The sequence below is a fragment of the Bombina bombina genome, chromosome 2 (genome assembly GCF_027579735.1).
Source record: "Bombina bombina isolate aBomBom1 chromosome 2, aBomBom1.pri, whole genome shotgun sequence".
NCBI classification, from domain to species: Eukaryota; Metazoa; Chordata; class Amphibia; order Anura; family Bombinatoridae; genus Bombina; species Bombina bombina.
Window position 1 is genome coordinate 307,480,676 of NC_069500.1, and position 18,829 is coordinate 307,499,504.

General features: G+C 37.9%; 1 protein-coding gene across 1 annotated transcript in view; it reads left to right on the forward strand.

Annotated features, from left to right (window-relative positions):
- The window catches only part of LMNB1 (lamin B1), a 29,600-nt gene extending 12,098 nt beyond the window's left edge, over positions 1-17,502 (forward strand). Inside the window, exons 2-11 of the mRNA XM_053701627.1 lie at positions 4,883-5,039; positions 5,260-5,385; positions 7,069-7,239; positions 7,761-7,886; positions 8,130-8,350; positions 9,197-9,422; positions 14,529-14,633; positions 14,772-14,891; positions 15,796-15,909; positions 16,908-17,502. Of these exons, the coding sequence (XP_053557602.1) occupies positions 4,883-5,039; positions 5,260-5,385; positions 7,069-7,239; positions 7,761-7,886; positions 8,130-8,350; positions 9,197-9,422; positions 14,529-14,633; positions 14,772-14,891; positions 15,796-15,909; positions 16,908-16,934 (1,393 nt within the window). The 3' untranslated portion in view covers positions 16,935-17,502. The remainder of the gene's footprint in view (positions 1-4,882; positions 5,040-5,259; positions 5,386-7,068; positions 7,240-7,760; positions 7,887-8,129; positions 8,351-9,196; positions 9,423-14,528; positions 14,634-14,771; positions 14,892-15,795; positions 15,910-16,907) is intronic.
- The last annotated feature ends 1,327 nt before the right edge of the window (positions 17,503-18,829 follow it).

The window sequence follows — 18,829 nt, forward strand, 5'->3', positions numbered from 1 at the left end:
CAGAAATGTAAAAATGGCCTGAGTCCCAAACGGTAAGAAAATTGAAAAGTGCTGTGCTCACTAAGGGGTTAATATAACAGTTTTGGTTATACAAAACTTGGGGGATGAGTTAAGTGATTATCTACCTCTTTAAACAATTCTGGAGGAGACTGGCGCTTTAAAAGTAAGCAGGCAATGAAGAGGTACAGGGTGTAGATCCGGGGGACAAGATATTAATGAAAGCATATTGGCTGACATTCCAGCGACTTGTGTGTACAATTAGTCACAGCAGTGACAAATGACAGGCAGGCTACTGCTATATTGTGCTTTATACAGACAAACTAGCCTGCTAAATATAACTAGCATCTCACAAGTGTGACCCTATTTGTGACAGCCCCACAACTGCACATCTCCTGGCCATGCAGCATGCTGGGAAGCGTTTCCTGGTACATCCTGGAGGAGATGCTCTAGGCAGTTATGTTTCAATAAACATGTGGAGTGCACACAACTGTTGGCATGGCAGGGGCTCAAATCCAGACACTAGATCCACTTTTAATGGGATCATATTATAGATGGTAAACTGCACTGTACACTAACATAGTTGTGGCAGACATTATTTATACTCCTATGTGCACAACACATTTCTTATGGGTTGTCTTGTGTGTTCTTCAGAAGACCTTAGTAAAAGAACAATTTGGAGTTATCGCATTTTCTGAATCTTTCTTTTGAAAGCATGTGATTAAAAAACTTTTTTGTTTTAGTACATCTGGAGTTCACGTTAAAGAATGTGAAGAATTTATGGGTGTATCTCGTATACATTCCTTTACACTATGCTTTTGAGTGCATTTTTTCCCCCCTTGACCAGTTACTATAACATCATGTTTTATCAGCCAAGTTTAAACCTTTTTAAACCACAGTAATAAACTTTACTGCAGTTCTTTCAATTGCTGCAAATATCACCCGCCATCAGCAAAATTAATAGTATAAAATATACTATCTGAGATGACAGAATGTCAAAGATTTATCATCTTTTCTGATTTGCACATTTTCAGTGTTTATTGTATTTTCATTTCTGTATAACTTAAGTGTCGTAGCTAGAAAATATACTTAAATGTGGGGTACATGTTACTCCAATATTTTTTTTTTTTTTACAGTAGTCAAAATTAAACTTTCATGATTTAGATAAACCATGCAGTTTTAAACGGACAGTGTAGACCAGAAATTTTTATCATTTAAAAAGATAGATAATCCCTTTTATTACCCAGTCCCTAGTTTTGCATAACCAACACTTTTATATAAATACACTTTTTACCTCTCTGATCATCTTGTATCTAAGCCTCTGCAAACTGCCCCCTTATTATAGTTCTTTAGACATCCATTTTTGCCAATCGGAGCTGTTTTACTGGAACTCCACGTGGGTGAGCAGTGTTATCTGACACACATGAACTAACACCCTCTAGTGGTGAAAAACTGTTGAGATGCCCTGAGAGAAGAGGCGGCCTTCAAGGGCTTACAAATTAGCATATTAACCTCCTAGGTTTAGCTTTCAACTAAGAATACCAAGAGACTAAAGTAAAATTGGTGATAAAAGTAAATGGGAAAACTGTTTAAAATTACATTCTCTATCTGAATCATGAAAGTTTTATTTTGGACTAGACTGTCTCTTTAAGACTTTCTAACTTCAATTATCAATTTTTTTTTCACTCTATTTGAGGCACCAGCTCCTACTGAGCACACACAAGAGTTGATTGTGTACATATGAGTCTGATTGGCTAATGACTGTCACATGATACAGGTGCAAGCAAATGTGTGTGTGGGGGGGGTTACCAGAAAATTTTTTACTGCTTGTGTGAAATTGTTTTGTTCCCATGCATTAAAGGATCACTAAATTTCTTAAAGGACAACTCAATGCAGTAGAATTAAATAACAAAGTACACAATAAGACAATGCAATAGCACTAACTCTGAATTTCAAATAAGCAGTAGATTTTTTATTTTTTCTTCTGACAAATGTATTTTCTCATTTCCCAGCCCCTTTATCACGTGACAGACATCAGCTGATCAGACTAGTATAGGTGTACCATGTGAGCTTTTGCACATGCTCAGTAGGATTGTGCAAAATGTTATAGTGGAAGTAAATTGGAAAGTGTCTTAAAACTGCTGTTTTATCTGAATCATAAATGTTTATTTTTACTTTAGTATTCCTTTAAGTGCATAATAAACAGTCTTAACGGGCCTCAAACAGCGCTCCACAAAAATACTGGGTTACGGATGCTGTCCCTGTTTATTTGGCTGCAGCTCGTATAAAAAACAACTAACCTGGTGCTTGTTTCCTAAACCATGAATAAGTCCAAATTAAAAATAACTGTTGAACTTTCTATACTCGATTTGGAGGCCTTGTTTTGACTTTGCAAACTAAATATACTTTTATTTAGGGGGTGGATCATAAATTATTGCTGTTTACCCCATCATTTTGGCTTCAAAGTATTAGATCCATTGTAATCAGTTGTATAAAAGCGGTCACTCATTGTTCTAGACAATTATGCTGATAGTCTCCAAGGTCTAATTTACAACCCTTTTGTTGCTGGAGATTGCAATACCTAAACATTAAAAAAGGAACCCCAATATAGATGGTATGTAGTGATCCAGGGAAAACTGCTTCCTAATTGGTAGAACAAGATAATCTTGCTTGATGCTGTTTATGTGGGATTGTTAACTTCATTTTCAGTGTTTTAAATATTGCTATTAACAAAATTGCTAATGTTAACTTTGCCAGCTAAAGGGGGGGGGGGGGTGCTTGCCATAATCATGAGATGTGTGTATATGTATGTTTGTGGGTGTGGGGATATATATATATATATATATATATATATTTTCATTTCTGGGTAAACTGAGGCTGGGAAGGATGTGGCCGTGCCTGCCTTTGCTAGTCCTGGCACAAACATTCATATTGAATGCTTCAAGTCCCTATACAATGGAAAGATATGTAATTTTAAATGCAATTGTATACATTTTTCATGGATGTTTGGTAATTTCTAGTCTGCTTTTAACGTACATGGCGACGTGCATCTTATATACAACACCCTTTAATAAAGTTACTGTAATTCAGATTGGGACATATTGGCATGGAGTTCCCAGTTTGATTTGTCACTGTCTGCCAGATGATTCAGAAATTTGCATTTTTAACAAGCACGTAAGCCATTTGAAATGTGTTCATGTAGTTATCAGCATTTATTGTGGCAATTAACTCAGATATGCTGCAACTTTTGGCTCCATACCTAGCTGCTTCCTAAATTATTTTCTATCTCTTAAAGGGACAGATAATTTAGAGAATTTTGTATGAGCGTTCCAATTTTACTTCTAAGTTTGCACTCTTGGTATCCTTTGTTGAAAAGCGTACATAGGTATGATCATTGGCAGCAATGTACTACAGAGAATTAAGCAAATTAAATTGGAGAAATAAATTTAGATATTTTTTTTTTTTTTTTTTTATTTATTTGAATGCTTTAGTTGAATCACACAATTTAATGTCCCTTCTAATTAAACTTTATTTACATACATGTATGCTTATCTAGATACAAACAATGCTGGTTCCTAAAGGTACATTAGTAATAGTATACACAGCATATTCTATTACTAAAGCATTCAATACTAATTTTGATGGGAAAACTTGTCCAGGCACTTATTTTTGAAAAGTTTGTCTAAAAGAGCTAATAAATGCCATAACATTTGTACTCCATGTTAACAAGCTCACCTGAACTAGTAATGGGCAAGTGTGTGCTAGTGTTAACCATTCAAATACATTTTTATCATAATTATTCTACAAACAAATGGTTAAATCAGTAGAATGTTAGTGGAGTTAACAGCCTGAATCAAGTGATGTCAGCCCAGTGGACCGCTTAGGGAGGCAAGGTCAGTCAATGAGTGTAAGTTGAGACTTCAAGTGACATGCTATATTAATAGCAGTCCCTTCAGGAGTAATCTGGTACTCGGAAAGCAACAACGGGTGTATAGCTAATCTCTTGCCAGTACAATAGATAACAAAATCGAGGCATCCAGCGTATAAGCCGCCCCAGTTAGTGCGCTTACAGAAGGAAACAAGCAGTCAATGCTTCACTTACCATACAGGAGACTGCACGTAGCCAGCTCTGTCGTTTTCCTTAGTTAGCTGCTGTAATTCGCGATCTCAATCGGTGGAGGTTTAATCCTCTACAGATGCCACTCATAGCGGTAGCAGCCCGAAAAGTATACGTGGTATCCCTGCAACCAATCGCACCCAACATTTATCCGTATCACCTGACAGCCAACGTCAAAGGCTTGAAGGTATGCAGCAAAAATTAAAAGGCACAGCTGACCAGAGGCAGTAGTGTGGAGTGGAATCCCTGTAATCCATAAATATATGCAAGGAAAAAGTTCCCAAAGTCTCTCTCTGAAATAAAAAAAATATAGCTTTATTTCATAGAAGCTAAAAACAGGAGGTAACATGTAGATTCATGGCCACAACAGTCTGACCGGTTTCAGTCCTCAGACCGTAATCGTAGACTAAAGGGTAGATTTATCATTTGTCTGCCCGACATCGCTAAATTCCGACAGCATACGCTGTTGGCATTTAACATTGCACAAGCATTTCACAAGAAATGCTTGTGCAATGCTGCCCCTGCACATTTGCGGCCAATCGGGGGCAAATGGTCTTACGACTGCTGCTTAAGTTTCAGGCAGACCTGAAACCTCGGGGATATTGCAGCATCTGCTGCTTGATAAATCTACCCTAAGTGTGTACATGTGTTGCTTACAACTTATACAGTACTTGCTGCCCTTTCAGGTAACCATTTGTTGTTTTTTAAACATCCCCTAATCTGAACTTTCCCAATGTATTAAATGCTTGTTTTTTTCCTCCTGTACAGCTACTCCAAGAAAGAGTCTGACTTTAATTCTGCACAAGCCAGACTTAGGGATCTTGAAGCTGCTCTTAACTCCAAAGATGCTGCCTTGGCTACTGCACAGAATGACCAGAAAGCATTGGAGGAAGAAGTGACCGACCTTAAAGCAGAGATTGCACAGGTAGGTGTAACAAATATAAAGGCCTTGTCCCACATTTTTAACATTTTATGATTTTTTTTTATATTTTGTATTTTTTATTCTTTTGATATTGTTGCTTTAATTATACATTTGTGGTCTCCTTCCCTCTAGTTGCAATATACTAACATACTTATAATTTCTTCACAAATCTGATTTGATGCTCCAGTACACTGCTCTGAAATAATTCTGGTGTATTATTTAGCTTACAGCCTCACTAGCACTGGCACGGAAGCAGCTTGGCGAGGAAACGTTGTTTAAGGTGGATCTTGAAAATCGCTGCCAGTCTCTTACAGAAGAGCTTGAGTTCCGCAAGAACATATTTGAAGAGGTAACTTTTTTTCAGAGGGGGGGTTCTTCTTCTTCATTGGAGCTGATAATTAATAGTTTTATCAATTTGGGTACAAGTTCTGTCAAATAACTTTAATTATTATTGGATTTGCACAAATTTCAATTGTTTGTCAAATAGTAGTGTGTAGGGTTTTTTTTTTTTTTGTTTTTTTTTCCACTCTAACTTGTCCAGGAGTCTGGATTGCCATATACTTTAAATACCTTTTTTTTTTTAAAACAGAATTGCATTCTCAACAAGTGCTGCTTAATAAACACAATGCAATAACTGAAATGTTAAATAAGCAGCAGATTTTTGACAAATGACTAAATATATTTCAATTTGCTAGCCCCTGTGTCATTTCACAGGCATTAACCAATCTGACAATACATATTCAATGAACTCTTGCACATGCTCAGTAATTGTGTGCATATAATAAGACTATCCAATTTAATTCCATTATCAAATTGTGCAGTCTCTTTAAGCTTTTATTAGTCAGAGAATGCAGTTTTAAGTTTATAAAAACAGATTTGGAATGTTAGTGATATTTTAGATGGGAGTTTCATTCATCCGGTGTAATGAAGATGCGCCTATACTTACTATTTAATATAGTTATGATTAAATACCCCACGCTCTGCCGCCCTCTTCAAATGTCAATTTTTCTGTGTTCTATTTATTCATAAATACATATTCTATGTGCAGAACATTGGAATGTGAAATGTTGCAGAAATATGCGCTTTTTTTTAAAAAAAAAAATCTACTTAAAGGAATAGTCTACACTAAAATTGTTTTAAAAGATAATCCATCCCCCAGCTTTGCACAACCAACATTGATATATTCATATACTTTATAACATTTAAACCTCTAAATTTTTCTTTTTTTTCTTTTTTCTCTAAGCCACTATAGTCAGCTTCTTATTGCATGCTTTTTTCTTTGCTTTTCACAACAGGAGACTGCTAGTTCATGTGGGCCATATAGATAATATTGTGTTCACGCCTGAGGAGTTATTTAAGATTTAGCACAACACAGTACTATATGCAAGTCAATAGTCATGTGATCAGGGGTTGTTAGAAGATGCTTAGATAGAAGGTAATCACAGGTAAAAAGTATATTATAACTGTTGGTTATGCAAAACTGGGGAATTGGGTAATAAAGGGATCTATCTTTTAAAACGATAAAAAATCTATTGTAGACTGTCCCTTTTAACTGCCAAGGGCTCCAATGCACTTCCATGTCTATGTATACGTGTTTGTATGTATATGTTTGTAAATACATATGTACACATATAAACGTGTATGTATCTGTTTAAGGCCTGACACCCGAGGCCTCATCTTTGTGCCCTTTAATTTTTTTTGCATTTTTTAAATATATATTTCAGTGCTATGAGTAACACTACTTTGTAACTTATTTTTTTGTTTTGTGTGCTCCACTCATAACCTGGCCCTTATTCAGCCAAAGTAAATATTGCTGCCACTTATGAGCAAGTGTAACATCCCAAAATTCCATTTATAGAGCTATTTGGCTAAAAAAAAAAAAAACTTTATGTAGACCTCTGCAGTTCGCAAAAAGTGTTTCGGCACAACTTGTCTTCTGTTTCTAATTGTGGGCTGTAATAAACACAAAAGTAAATTTGACTTTTCCATGTAGATTGTGCTAGCTTGGGCCTGTTTGTGTTTTTTTATATAGGAAAGCAAGGAAACTAGAAGACGACATGAGACTCGCTTGGTGGAGGTGGATTCTGGTCGACAGATCGATTATGAACATAAGCTGGCTCAGGCTCTGGTTGATTTGAGGGCACAACATGATGAACAAGTCAGTTTGTACAAGGAAGAGCTTGAACGTACATACGAAGCGAAGGTGAGCTTCACTATTTTTTGTAACCCTATCCCTCTTACTCAAGAGGGTTTAAGCCTCCAAAGGTCCAGCCCATTGCTGTGGGTGTGTATTTTCATTTAAATTTTATGAAACAGAGGATTTTTATCTCACACTTCTGTTTCATAAAATTGTATATTCAATTAACACATCTAAGCAAGTAATCCCCACTCGCTCTTTTCTGCAGTATTCTGTATACAATGCACAAGAGAACTCTAGGTAAAATGAGAATCTCATAATTTCTGCTCCCAGTACTGTTTAGCTACAAAAATCCCCTTATGGGGTACATGCAGCTAAAATAAAAAAATGGCACATATATTTATACTTTGGCTTTCTCTCTTTTTTTTTTTTTTTTTTTTTTTTTTATGTTGTCATTTGAGGTTGTGATTGCATTTCCTTATGACGTATTAAATTCCTGTGAGTTTTGATATCTTTGTATGCTTATGAAATATCAGTGTTCCTCATTTACTGAGGTTGGTAGTACAATGTACTGTGCTTTTTGTCAGTTGGAGAATGCTAAGCTGGCCTCTGAGATGAACAGCTCTACAGCAAACAGCACTCGTGAGGAGCTTGCTGAAAGTCGCCTGCGCATTGACAGCCTCACCTACCAACTTTCTGAGCTGCAAAAGGAGGTAAATACTATTTGTGTATATACTTGCAGGTGCGCACGTGCTGTTCAGGTGGAATGTGAACTTCATAGATTTTTCCTCAGAGGGAAAGTTCAAGGAGTCACAGCATGTGTGTATATGTATGTGTGTATATATATTTTTATTTCTATGTTTGTTTTTCTTTTCTGGCGTCACTGAAATTCTCCTTTAGTAGTGTGAGTAATATATTTTCAACTTGCAATGTAACTTTATTCTTCATTCCTGCAGTCGAGAGCATGGCATGATCGCATGCAAGAGCTGGAGGACCTCCTTGCTAAGGAAAGGGATAACTGCCGCAGGATGCTGGCAGAAAGAGAGAGAGAAATGGCTGAGATGAGAAACCAGATGCAGCAGCAGCTTACTGATTATGAAGATCTTCTGGATGTCAAACTAGCCCTTGATATGGAAATTAGTGCCTATAGAAAACTGCTGGAAGGTGAAGAAGAGAGGTAAGATTAAAGCTCATTTTTTGCTATATAGTATGTGTAATAGGTTTTATTCACTGATATTACAGTACATTATTTAAAAATGTTTTCACAAATATTGGCACTGTAGACCAGGCCTCAAATCTGTACAAACTCTTTAAGCCAGCGCACATGTAAGAGCTAGACTTGCACATGGTATGAAAGGAGCACAAGTCAAAATGTAAACTTTAATAATTTAAGATAGAACATGCAAGAGTTCTGATTGTCACAACGGTTACAGCAAAATAAAGGGACAGTCTACTCCAGAAGTTGTGTATAAAAAGATAAACCCTTTATGTGCCCATTCCTCAGTTTTGCTTAATGAACCCTGTTATATTGATATACTTTTTACCTCTGATTACCTCTCCACCTTATTTCAATTCTTTTGGCAGACTTTTATTTTAGCCAGTCGGTGCTGACTCATAAATAACTCGATAGGAATGAGCACATTTTTTTATCTATATGGCATACGTGAACTAGTTCGGTCTAGCTGTGAAACTGTCAAAATGCACTGAAATAAGACTTCAATTACTTAGAAATTAGCATAGGATTCAGAGTAAGAGCTATTGCATTGTCTATTATGCCTAACATTCTACTGTATATATTTAGCTTACGAACTAAACAGTGCCTCACATTATTTCTTTTAACATCTATATTTAAATAGACTTGGTTTTGATGGTACAAAGGTCTGTAAGATCGCTTTGTGTGTATTGTGATTGAGATGTTGGTTGCCCAATACACTGTCTCTAACAGATTTGTCAGAGGATCAAAATAAAAAAGGAAAGTGTTACTATTTCACAGCGCCTTCTTGTTTTTTCCCCCTCCATCCAGACTAAGGTTATCACCTAGCCCATCGTCTCGTGTTACGGTGTCTCGGGCATCATCAAGCCGCAGTGTTCGCACAACCAGGGGTAAACGGAAGAGGGTTGATGTGGAGGAGTCTGAAGCCAGCAGCAGTGTGAGCATTGCTCACTCTGCCTCTGCCACTGGAAATGTGTCAATTGATGAATTGGATGTGGATGGAAAGTTTATCAGACTGAAGAACAATTCTGAGCAGGTAGGCTGAAGTGAATTTGCGTTACATTAAAGGGATAGTCTTTTTATATATGCATAGTATGTCAGTAATTTATTGCACCCAAAAAACAAGGTTGTGCTAAGGCTTATTTAAAAGTTGTTTTTTTTTTTTTTTTTTTTTATGGTATGCAAATTAGTTTCTTCGATAAGGTACGACGAGTCCACGGATTCATCCTTGTGGGATATTCTCCTGCTAACAGGAAGTGGCAAAGAGCACCACAGCAGAGCTGTCTATATAGCTCCACCCCCAGTCATTCTCTTTGCCTACTAAGTACTAGGAAGGGTAAAGTGAAAGAGGTGATAAAATGTTAGTTTTTAATTTCTTCAAGCAAGCGTTTGTTGTTTTAAATGGTACCGGTGTGTACTATTTACACTCAGGCAGCACATGGATGAAGACTTCTGCCTGGAGGATGATGATCTTAGCATTTGTAACTAAGATCCAGTGCTGTTCCCGCTGAGGCGTACAGGAAACTTAAGTGTGAGGAACGTTTTCATGCTATATAGCAGTGAGGTATGTTCAGTCATTTTTTTTTTCTGGAGAGACTGTATTTCAGAAAGGCTGACAGTATCCCCATGAGGGTAAGAGTAAGCACTAATCCTAAGAGCTATAGAAAGGCATTACTAAGCTTGCATAAGGTGATAATTAAAAAAATGGTTGACACTGAGTTTTGAATGTTTGTGGGCAAAAGTTTTATGAAGTGGGAGTGCTGTTAACGTCTTTTGGGCAACTTTATTGAAGGTACACTTGGCTTATCTTTTTGTCTCAGAACCCACATGGCTAGTTTAAAACCACTCTGGTGCGGTTCTTTGAGGCTGTAGAGACATAGAGTGAGATGGGCGGGGCCTATTTCCGCGTCTCAGATGCGCAGTTTTCACTCTGCAAGCTGCAAGCTCCAACTCCTGAGGGCCCTTGTGGATGTTTTGGGCCAAATGGAAGCTTTAACCCCATATTTACAATTCCTGAGGGCAGGTAGGCGCCACAGCAGGGCTGTAGCAAGGTGCTGGGGGTGTTTTTTTCCAGATTTAGGCCTTATTTCAATCCGGTTTGCACAATAAAGGGTTAAATGTTAAATTTCCTTGTGGGGCAAACGTAACTAAACATTGAGTTTGCTATCAAAAATTTGGTGCATTTTAAAGCAGTTTTTGCAGAACATGTGTTTTTTTTTTTTTTTTTTTTTTTTTTTTCCTCTTAAAGACGCAGTACCGTTTTTCAAGATTGTTGTTTTTGTTTTTTTCACTAAAGTGTTTTCATGCTTGTTTGTAGTCATTACTAGCCTATTCAACATGTCTGACATTGAGGAAAGTCATTGTTCAATATGTTTACAAGCCATTGTGGAACCCCCACTTAGAATGTGTCCCTCATGCACTGAAAGGTCAATAAATTGACCCTATTGTAGTTCCAGAGAAATTGTGTAAAATGGACAGATTTCTAGAGGTTCCTGCCTGCCCTGATGATTTTCCGGTCCCTAAGAGGATTTCGGACATTGTTACTAAGGAGTGGGATAGACCAGGTATTCCGTTGTCTCCCCCTCCTACTTTTAAGAAAATGTTTCCCATATCGGACACCATGGGGGACTCGTGGCAGATGGTCCCTAAGGTGGAGGGAGCTATTTCTACCCTGGCAAAGCGTACAACTATACCTATTGAGGACAGTTGTGCTTTCAAAGATCCTATGGATAAAAAAAAAATTAGAGGGTCTCCTAAAGAAAATATTTATTCATCAGGGTTTTCTTCTGCAACCTATAGCGTGCATTGTTCCTGTAACTACTGCAGCTGCTTTTTGGTTGGAGGCTCTGGAGGAGGCCCTTCAGGTTGAGACCCCATTAGATGATCTAGATCGAATTAGGGCTCTCAAGCTAGCTAATTCTTTCATTACAGATGCCGTTTATCAACTGGCTAAATTAGCAGCAAAGAATTCAGGTTTTGCCATTTTAGCGCATAGAGCGTTATGGCTTAAGTCCTGGTCTGCTGACGTGTCATCAAAATCTAAGCTTTTAGCCATCCCTTTCAAGAGTAAGACCCTATTCGGGCCTGAATTAAAAGAGATCATTTCAGACATCACTGAAGGGAAAGGCCATGCCCTTCCTCAGGATAACACAGGACCAAACAAAATTTTCGTTCCTTTCGAAACTTCAAAGGTGGTCCCTCTACCTCTTCCCCCTGCTGCAAAGCAAGAGGGGAGTTTTGCTCAATCCAAGTCAGTCTGGAGACCTAACCAGACTTGTAACAAAGGTAAACAGGCCAAGAAGCCCGCTGCTGCCACCAAGACAGCATGAAGGGGTAGCCCCTGATCCGGGACCGGATCTAGTAGGGGGCAGACTTTCTCTCTTTGCTCAGGCAAGAGACGTTCAGGACTCCTGGGCTTTAGAAATCGTAACCCAGGGGTATCTTCTAGATTTAAAAGATTCTCCTCCAAGGGGGAGATTCCATCTTTCTCAATTGTCTGTAAACCAGACAAAAAGAGGCGTTCTTATGCTGTGTAGAAGACCTATATACCATGGGAGTGATCTGCCCAGTTCCGAAAACAGAACAGGGGCAGGGGTTCTACTCCAATCTGTTTGTGGTTCCCAAAAAAGAGGGAACCAGACCAATTTTAGATCTCAAGATCCTAAACAAATTCCTCAGAGTCCCATCCTTCAAGATTGAGACCATTCGGACTATATTACCAATGATCCAGGAGGGTCAATATATGACCACTGTGGACTTAAAGGATGCGTATCTACACATTCCTATCCACAAAGATCATCACCAGTTCCTCAGGTTCACCTTTCTGGACAAGCATTACCAGTTTGTGGCTCTTCCCTTCGGGTTGGCCACAGCTCCCAGAATTTGCACAAAGGTTCTAGGGTCCCTTCTGGCGGTTCTAAGGCCGCGGGGCATAGCAGTGGCACCTTATCTGGACGATATCTTAATTCAGGCGTCGACTTACCACCTAGCCAAATCTCACACGGACATCGTGTTGGTTTTTATAAGATCTCACGTGTGGAAGGTGAACGTAAAAAAAAGAGTTCACTTATCCCTCTCACAAGAGTTCCATTCCTGGGAACTCTGATAGATTCGGTGGACATGAGAAATTTTTCTGACGGAGGTGAGGAAATTGGATTTTAACCACCTGCCGTGCTCTTCATTCCATTCCTCGGCCGTCGGTGGCTCAGTGTATGGAGGTAATCTGTCTAATGGTAGCGGCAATGGACATAGTTCCGTTTGCTCGCTTGCATCTCAGACCACTGCAACTATGCATGCTCAATCAGTGAAATGGGGATTATGCAGATTTATCTCCTCTGATAAATCTGGATCAAGAGACCAGAGACTCTATTCTTTGGTGGTTGTCACAGGATCATCTGTCCCAGGGAATGTGTTTCCGCAGGCCAGCTTGGGTCATAGTGACGACGGACGCCAGCCTATTGGGCTGGGGTGCAGTCTGGAATTCCCTGAAAGCACAGGTTTTGTGGACTCAAAAGGTGGCTCTCCTCCCGATAAATATTCTAGAACTGAGCGATATTCAACACGCTTCAGGCGTAGCCTCAGCTGGCTTCGGCCAGATTCATAAGATTCCAGTCGGACAATATCACGACTGTAGCATATATCAATCATCAGGGGGGGAACAAAGAGTTCTCTAGCGATTATAGATGTTACCAAAATAATTTGATGGGCAGAGACTCACTCTTGCCATCTATCAGCAATCTGTATCCCAGGAGTGGAGAACTGGGAAGCAGTGGTGCCTTCTGTTTAACCATCTGTCTTGTCCCTCTCGTTCATCCATGTCCTGTAGCTTTGGTATTGTATCCCACAAGTAAAGGATGAATCCGTGGACTCGTCGTACCTTATAGAAGAAAAGTGAATTTATGCTTACCTGATTAATTTCTTCTATGGTACGAGTCCACGGCCCGCCCTGTCATTTTAAGACAGATTATATTTTTTTATTTTAAACTTCAGTCACCTTTGCACCTTTTTTAGTTTCTCCTTTTTTCTTCCTGTAACTTCGGTCGAATGACTGGGGGGTGGAGCTAAGGGAGGAGCTATATAGACAGCTCTGCTGTGGTGCTCTTTACCACTTCCTGTTAGCAGGATAATATCCCACAAGTAAAGGATGAATCCGTGGACTCGTCGTACCATAGAAGGAATTAATTTATAAGGTAAGCATAAATTCACTTTTTATAAAACCTAGTTACATTATAATGAAATAATTACATGTTATAATTCTTAACATGCAATTTTAGCACTAATGACACAGCAATGCTATGTGGGTTAAATACAGTTAACGTATCACCTGAGAGCCACTGATCCTGAGTGGCTACAGACATCAGTCAAAGTGTGGCATTGCACCTCTGGGTCATGTGACTGTTGCTGCTGTTTGGCTTACTGGCTGTATCTGAAAACATTGGTGCTATTTGGCTCCCAAGCAGTACTTTAAAGGGACATTAAACCCAAAAATTTTCTTTCATGATTCAGAAAGATAATACAATTTTAAACAACATTTACTTCTATTATCTAATTTGCTTCATTCTTAAGATATCGTTTGTTGAATAAATAGAAATAGACATTGGTGAGCCAATCACACAAGGCATCTATGTGCAGCGACTACTGAGCCTATCTAGATATGCTTTTCAGCAAAGAATATCAAGAGAATGAAGCAAATTAGATAATAGAAGTCAATTAGGAAGTTGTTTAAAATTGCATGCTCTATCTGAATCATGAAAGAAAGTTTGGGTTTAATGTCCCTTTAACTATGTTAAACCACTTTAGTGGGGATTAAACACAGAATCCATGGTTTCATTAATAAAATGTACGTATTCTAAAATTACAGCTTATGTCCTTTTCTAAACTGTCAAATTTGAAGCTTTCATTGTTCAAATTATATTGTGTTTAGTATGCTGGACCCTGTATCTTCAAGTGCTGGAGACAGACCAGCTATCTATCACTTGTGCTCACCAGGGATATCTAGTAAATGGAGTGCTTATCCCTGTCGGTGTATCCTAAAAATTTGCTCAGGGTCCAGCCCTTGTGTATAGATTCTGAGCTACCCTGCTCTACAAATTCTTTCCTCTTTTTTTTCATCACTAATCTGTAATTTTAATACTGTTATCAGGATCAGCCCTTAGGAGGCTGGGAAATGATCAGGACAATTGGAGATGCATCTGTGAATTTCAAGTTTCATTCAAGAAGTATTCTGAAAGCCGGTCAGACTGTCACAGTGAGTGCATTTTGTTTTATGTAACAGGAAATTAAACTTTTGCCAATAGTCAAATTTAGTTTACCTCTGGCACATGTTCTACAAGAAGGAGATATATCAGTGTATTCATCTTATATTTGTATTTTTTTTTTTTCCCAGGTCTGGGCTGCTAACGCAGGAGTACATCCAAGCCCCCCTACTGACCTTCTTTGGAAGAACCAGAACTCCTGGGGCACTGGTCAAGATGTGAAAGTAGTCCTGAAAAATTCTCAGGGAGAGGTAAGTTTTCACTAAATACCAGATAATGCACAAGCCAGCTTTGACGAAACTATTTGGGGGAGGGGTCAGGGCCTACCAGGAGATTTCCCAGTGGGCTGCAGCAGCTGGGGCTGGAAAGCTACAATTTTAATGGGGCGATTAATGGATGCAATTGGGTTGTAGTTTTACTATATATAACATCAATCTGACATTTTGTTTTTAATATAAAGTTATATAATTTGATTCTGAATAATGTATTGGAATGAGTGTCCCAGTTTTTTTCTTTGTGAAAAATGGAGCATGTGCATTCTATAGAATAAACGGAAAATAGGGCTGGTCTTCATATTTTTCCAGGGCTGCTTTTTATTCTCAGTCTGGCTCTGGGAGGGGTGTCGGTTAACCATACATAACATGTGGTTTTCCAAAAGTAAATGGAAAGTTGTACTTACTAATGCCTAATTATGAATGTACAGTCACTAGCCATTCCCATAGCTTTGTACTGGGAAGCTTTCATCAGCATCCTCACCCTCTGTTAAGCATAGTAGCTCTATACGATAACAGGAACTGAAGAGCACTAGTGTTCTGGCACCAGAAAAAATAAAGTACCATATTTTTATATAAAATGGAAGAGGCTAGAATAGATGGAATTGTTACATTTGATGGTATGTATAAATGACAATGGTTAATTAAAAAAAAAACCTTATTTACACGCATGTGTACACCTACCCAAAAGCCTGCAAGTCAAGAGATATGGAGAAAAAGCTACTCTAATCTCATTCTTTAAAGCCATTAGATTAATGGATTCAGTCTAATTGTATGTGTAAGGTTGATGCTGCCTATTGAGCGCGGTTTCTTCTGTATTCATGTATAATATTTGCAGTGTGTAAGCCACCATGCAATTTAAATGCTGGTTTCTGTTCTGTAGGAAGTAGCTGAGCGAAAAACTGTGTACACAACCACTCTACCTGAAGAGGAGGTGGAAGATGCTGAGGAAGTAGAAGTAGAAGAAGCAGAAGAATTTCCTCATCATCCTCAACAGGTAATTTGTTGTCTCAATAGAATGTTGGTCAGGAAGGATGTCTTAACCCTGTACTAAACAGACAACTTAAAACATACTAATTCCATTTAAATATCTGAGTATTTAAAGGGACAGTCAAGTCCAAAAAAACCTATCATTTTTCAAATAGGGCATGTAATTTTAAACAACTTTCCAATTTTACTTTTATCAACAATTTTGCTTTGTTCTCTTGGTGTTCTAGTTGAAAGCAAACCTAGGAAGGTACATATGATGATTTCTAAGCCCTTGAAGGCAGCCTATTTTTTATTTGCTTTTCACAGCAGGGCAGAGCAAGCTCATGTAGGCCATATAGATAGCATTGTGATCACGCCCGTGGCTAGTGGCAGACACTGCACTAATTGGCTAAAATGCAAGTCAATAGATAATAATAACTAAAAGTCATGTGATTAGGGGCGGTCAGAAGATGCTTAGATACAAGTTAGTCACAAAAGTAAAAAGTGTGTTAATATAACTGTTGGTTATGCAAAACTGGGAAATGGGTAATAAATGGATTATCTATCTTTTTAAACAACAAAAATTTTGGTGTTGACTGTCCCTTTAAGTTCTGTTGTCTGAGAAACCGTAGATCAGTTTGTGACAAGGCAACTTTTTTTTTTTTTTTAGTTTTGAATCAAGAACTAACTTTACTATTAGTGCAAACACATTTTTATGCATTTATTTTGTTGGATTTTCACAATGGTTGATCTTAAAACTTATGAATTCAATATAAGAATATTGGATATTTGATGGTTAACTTCTAGGTTATTTTAATTCTCAGGTGTTTTTCAAAAATGTTTATCTACCACTTCAGCTTTTGTCAGTTTTAAAATTCTCCAGCAGATACCTAAATGCATGATTAAATGGGCAGATTCGTCCTCAAAAGATGGCTATATGATTGTATGAAGTTGCAGTAAAGGAGGAGTTGCATGAGCATCATGAGTGCAGACAACTAACTTTTTTTTTTTTCTTTTTTGTTACAGAAGGAGAAAAGCTGTGCTATCATGTGAAACCAGTCGCCATGCTGACCCCAACCTACAGATCTGAGCCTTTTGGAAGCACAGCATATTTTTGTACCAATCTATATATTCTTTTTTTACATTGGCAGCCTTAATTTCTTTTATACATGTGAAAGATAAAACTGCAGGGGCATTTTAAAATATCTCTTAACATGCAAAATGTGAATTGAGTTGTGCAGGCAGGGGCTCTGGATAGACTGTTCCTAGGAGTGAAATAGTTCTCCATATGTGACTGTAAAATCTGCACGCAGCGTTTGTTTTTGCCACCTGTTCTCTCCGTTTCTATAAGAAGGTGGTGTTCACTTGGATTATGCAGTGTCTGATACTTCCAACTTTTTTGTTTTTATTGACTTTATTTCCTACCACACAATCAAGATTTTGAATTTTTCATAAAGCTTTTGTTCAAAGGAGTTTGTAACCTGTGGGGAAGATGCAGCTGTTTTTATTAAAACCTTTTTTAGAATGGTGGGAGGGTGGTGATTGTAGCAGTTTTAAAAATGGTGGAGACCATTGTTTACTTGCGTAAAATGAAAAAAATAAATGTTTTTTTTTAATTGATTATGCCATGTTTTCTTACATTGAAACTTAAATAACCACAGCTAGGCAGAGGGTGCAGTTCAGCCACAGCTGCGTTTTACAGCCTTTTCTGTACATGACTTTCACTTCCTGGTTAGTCAAAATTCTTTTTTTTTCTTAAATGATTCAGAGCATGCAATTTTAAGCGACTTTCTAATTGACTCTTATTCATTCTCTTGATATCTTTATTTAAAAAGCAGGAGTTCAAATCAAGAGTCGGCCCATTTTTGGTTGAGAACCTGGGTTATGCTTGCTTATTGGTTTGCTAAATGTAGCCACCAATAAGCAAGCGCTTCAGAGAACAAAAAAAAATTTATAGTAGGAGTAACTTAGAAAGTTGCTTAAAATTGCTCTGTTAAATTGCTGTTAAATGTTTTTTTTCTTTGTTCTCCATTAAATGTATCGGAACTTGCTCCTTTTAGCTTTGCAATTTAAATAACCATTCATTGAGTGAGACACAACCAGGTGTTATACTCTTTTTGAAGATTATTTCAATCAACATGTTCATGTGAACAATAAGTTGGCTTTTAATGAGTAACCGCTATTTCAAATAAAAAATTAACCTAAAAGAGCAATTTGCAATACATTTAAGACTGTAGTTTAACAAATTGGGAACACCTAAAAGGGACAGTAAAGTCATAATTACTCATGCTTTAGACGGAGCATACAAGTTTCCATTTTAATTCTATTTCATTTGCTTCCTACTCTTGTTCATTACTGAAAGGTTTATCTAGGAAAGCTTAGAAACCGCAAATGATGCTGATTGGCTGCATATATATACCCCGATTGTCATCAGCTCACCCATGTGTTCATTTAGAAGCCAGTAGAGCATTGGTGCTCCTTCAACAAATGATACCAAGAGAATGAAGGCATTTTTTAAAAACTGGAAAGTTGTTTAAAATTGTATGTACTAACTAAATCACGAAAGAAATGTTGGGTGTCAGGTCCCTTTAAGGAGGAAAATATTACAGGGCACCGCTTTTAAACAATCTTAAAGGGACAGTCAACACCAGAATTTTTGTTCTTTAAAAAAAAAAAGATAATCCCTTTTATTACCCATCCCCCAGTTTTGCATAAACGGTTATAATACACATTTTTACCTCTGTAATTACCTTGTATCTAAGCATCTGCTGACTGCCCCCTTATTTCAGTTCTTTAGACAGACTTGCATTTTAGCCAATCGGTGCTCACTTTTAGGTCACTTCACGTGCGTGAGCTCATTGTTATCTCTATAAAACACATGAACTAATGCCCTCTAGTGGTCAAAATGCATTCAGATTAGTGGCAGTCTTCAAGGTCTAAGAAATGAG